At 65.4% G+C, this 1,725-nt stretch overlaps 1 protein-coding gene across 1 annotated transcript; it reads left to right on the top strand.

Annotated features, from left to right (window-relative positions):
* Nucleotides 1–200: 200 nt before the first annotated feature.
* Nucleotides 201–915, top strand: RPRM (reprimo, TP53 dependent G2 arrest mediator homolog). Its single transcript, XM_065638076.1, has one exon. The coding sequence runs from the start codon at nt 320–322 to the stop codon at nt 653–655; it is 336 nt and encodes a 111-aa protein (XP_065494148.1). The 5' UTR covers nt 201–319; the 3' UTR covers nt 656–915.
* The last annotated feature ends 810 nt before the right edge of the window (nt 916–1,725 follow it).

The raw sequence follows: 1,725 nt of genomic DNA, 5'->3' as shown, positions 1-1,725 counted from the left end.
CACAACCCGCCCCCCAAAAACCGCCCCCTGCGACCCTCGTGCTCCTTCGACCCAAATCCCCCTTCCCGACGCCCGCCCCCCCGCCTCCGCCTCCCGCCCCCCAACCCCTCTCCCCTCCCTCCCTCCGTCCCTCCAGCCCCCGCCCCGGCCCCGCTCCCCGCCCGGGCGCGGCGGGGCGGAGCGGAGCTGCGGGGAGCGGAGCGGGCAGCGCGGAGCCTCCGCCGGCGCGGAGCAGCGCGGAGCGGCTGGGCACGGCTGGGCTCGGTACGGCCCGGCCCGCCTGCATGCGGCGGCGGCGGCGGCGGGGCGGCCGTGCGGGATGAACGGCTCGGCGGCGGGCGGAGCGGGCACGGCGGCGGCGGGGCTGCTGGCGGGGGCCGGCAGCGCGGCCGCGGAGCTGGAGCGGGCGCTGCGCTGCTGCACCGCCGCCTCCGTGGTGACCGACGGCGGCGGGGAGGCGGCGGAGGAGCGGAGCCTGTACATCATGCGGGTGGTGCAGATCGCTGTCATGTGCGTCCTCGCCCTCACCGTCGCGTTCGGCATCTTCTTCCTCGGCTGCAACCTCCTCATCAAGTCGGAGGGGATGATCAACTTTCTGGTCAAGGACCGGCGGCCGTCCAAGGAGGTGGAGGCGGTGGTGGTGGGACCGTACTGACCGCCGTGGGCCCCGCAGCCGCCCGCCCCGACGGCCCGGGCCGGGGGAAGCGGAGCTGGGCCGGCCGCTGCCGGCGCTGACTGCACCGCGGCCATTCCTCCTTCACGCAGACTGACTGGTGCTTTGGGGGGTTTTTTTGCTCCTTCAAAACAACAACGACCGAACCCCGAGATCCCGGTGAGACGTGCGGGGGAGCCCGGCGTGTGTGGCCCCCGCAGCCGCCCCGTCCCGACCCGCGGGTGCCGAAGTAAAAACGTGCTCTGATGGCAACAGGTCTGGGGTTCCTTCTTTCGTTCGCGGTCATCAGCGCCCCCGGTCCGGGGTCCCGGGGAGCCGCCGGTGGGTGCGGGGTCGGGGGGCTCCACCGCCGCGGGTCCGCCGGGCTCGGGGTGAAGCAAACGCCTCGTCTTTGCAGGTTTTTGCTTTGCAGCTGTGCTAAAACTGGCATTTTGGACTGCTTTTGCAGCACCCCCCGTTGCAGCAGGCGGGTGAACGCGGTGCCCTCGCCCCTGTGCGCACCGGAGCAGGGCGGGATGTGCCCCGGGAACATGCGGGGACCCCCCTCCTGCCCCGTGGAGTCCGGCTTTGGCCGGGAAATAACCCTGGGCACCCCAGTTGTATCCCTCTCTACCCGGGTTTGACTAGAAAACCACTGTACGTACTTTTTATTAACCCAACTGAAAGCCTCACCAACAGGTGACTTCTTACAGTCACATTTAAGGGAGGGAAAAATCGATGCTTGCGCAGGATTTTTTTTTTTTTTGTCATCCGTTTCCTTTACAGGGATAACAGAGCATCTGTCTGTGAGAGGTTTGTATAGCTGTTTATCATATCGCCAGGGGCTTGGGCTGGTTGCTAGTGATAAATCAATATATCCACATTTGCTGTAGGAGGAGTGGAACCAGCATAAACACTTGCTGGAGAGCACAGCAGCGGGATGGGGGCAAAAAGGCTCAAGCAGCCTGCCTGTGAGAAAATACCTCTCATGACTTCTCAAGTCTTGCAGTAAGACTTTTAATTGTCAATATTTTTAATGCTGGTAAGAGTCAGGAAGTTTTCTGGAGCAGCCA

The sequence above is a fragment of the Caloenas nicobarica genome, chromosome 6, assembly GCF_036013445.1.
Source record: "Caloenas nicobarica isolate bCalNic1 chromosome 6, bCalNic1.hap1, whole genome shotgun sequence".
Taxonomy (NCBI): domain Eukaryota; kingdom Metazoa; phylum Chordata; class Aves; order Columbiformes; family Columbidae; genus Caloenas; species Caloenas nicobarica.
Note: the sequence above shows the minus strand (reverse complement) of the source record. Positions and strands in the feature narration are given on the sequence as shown.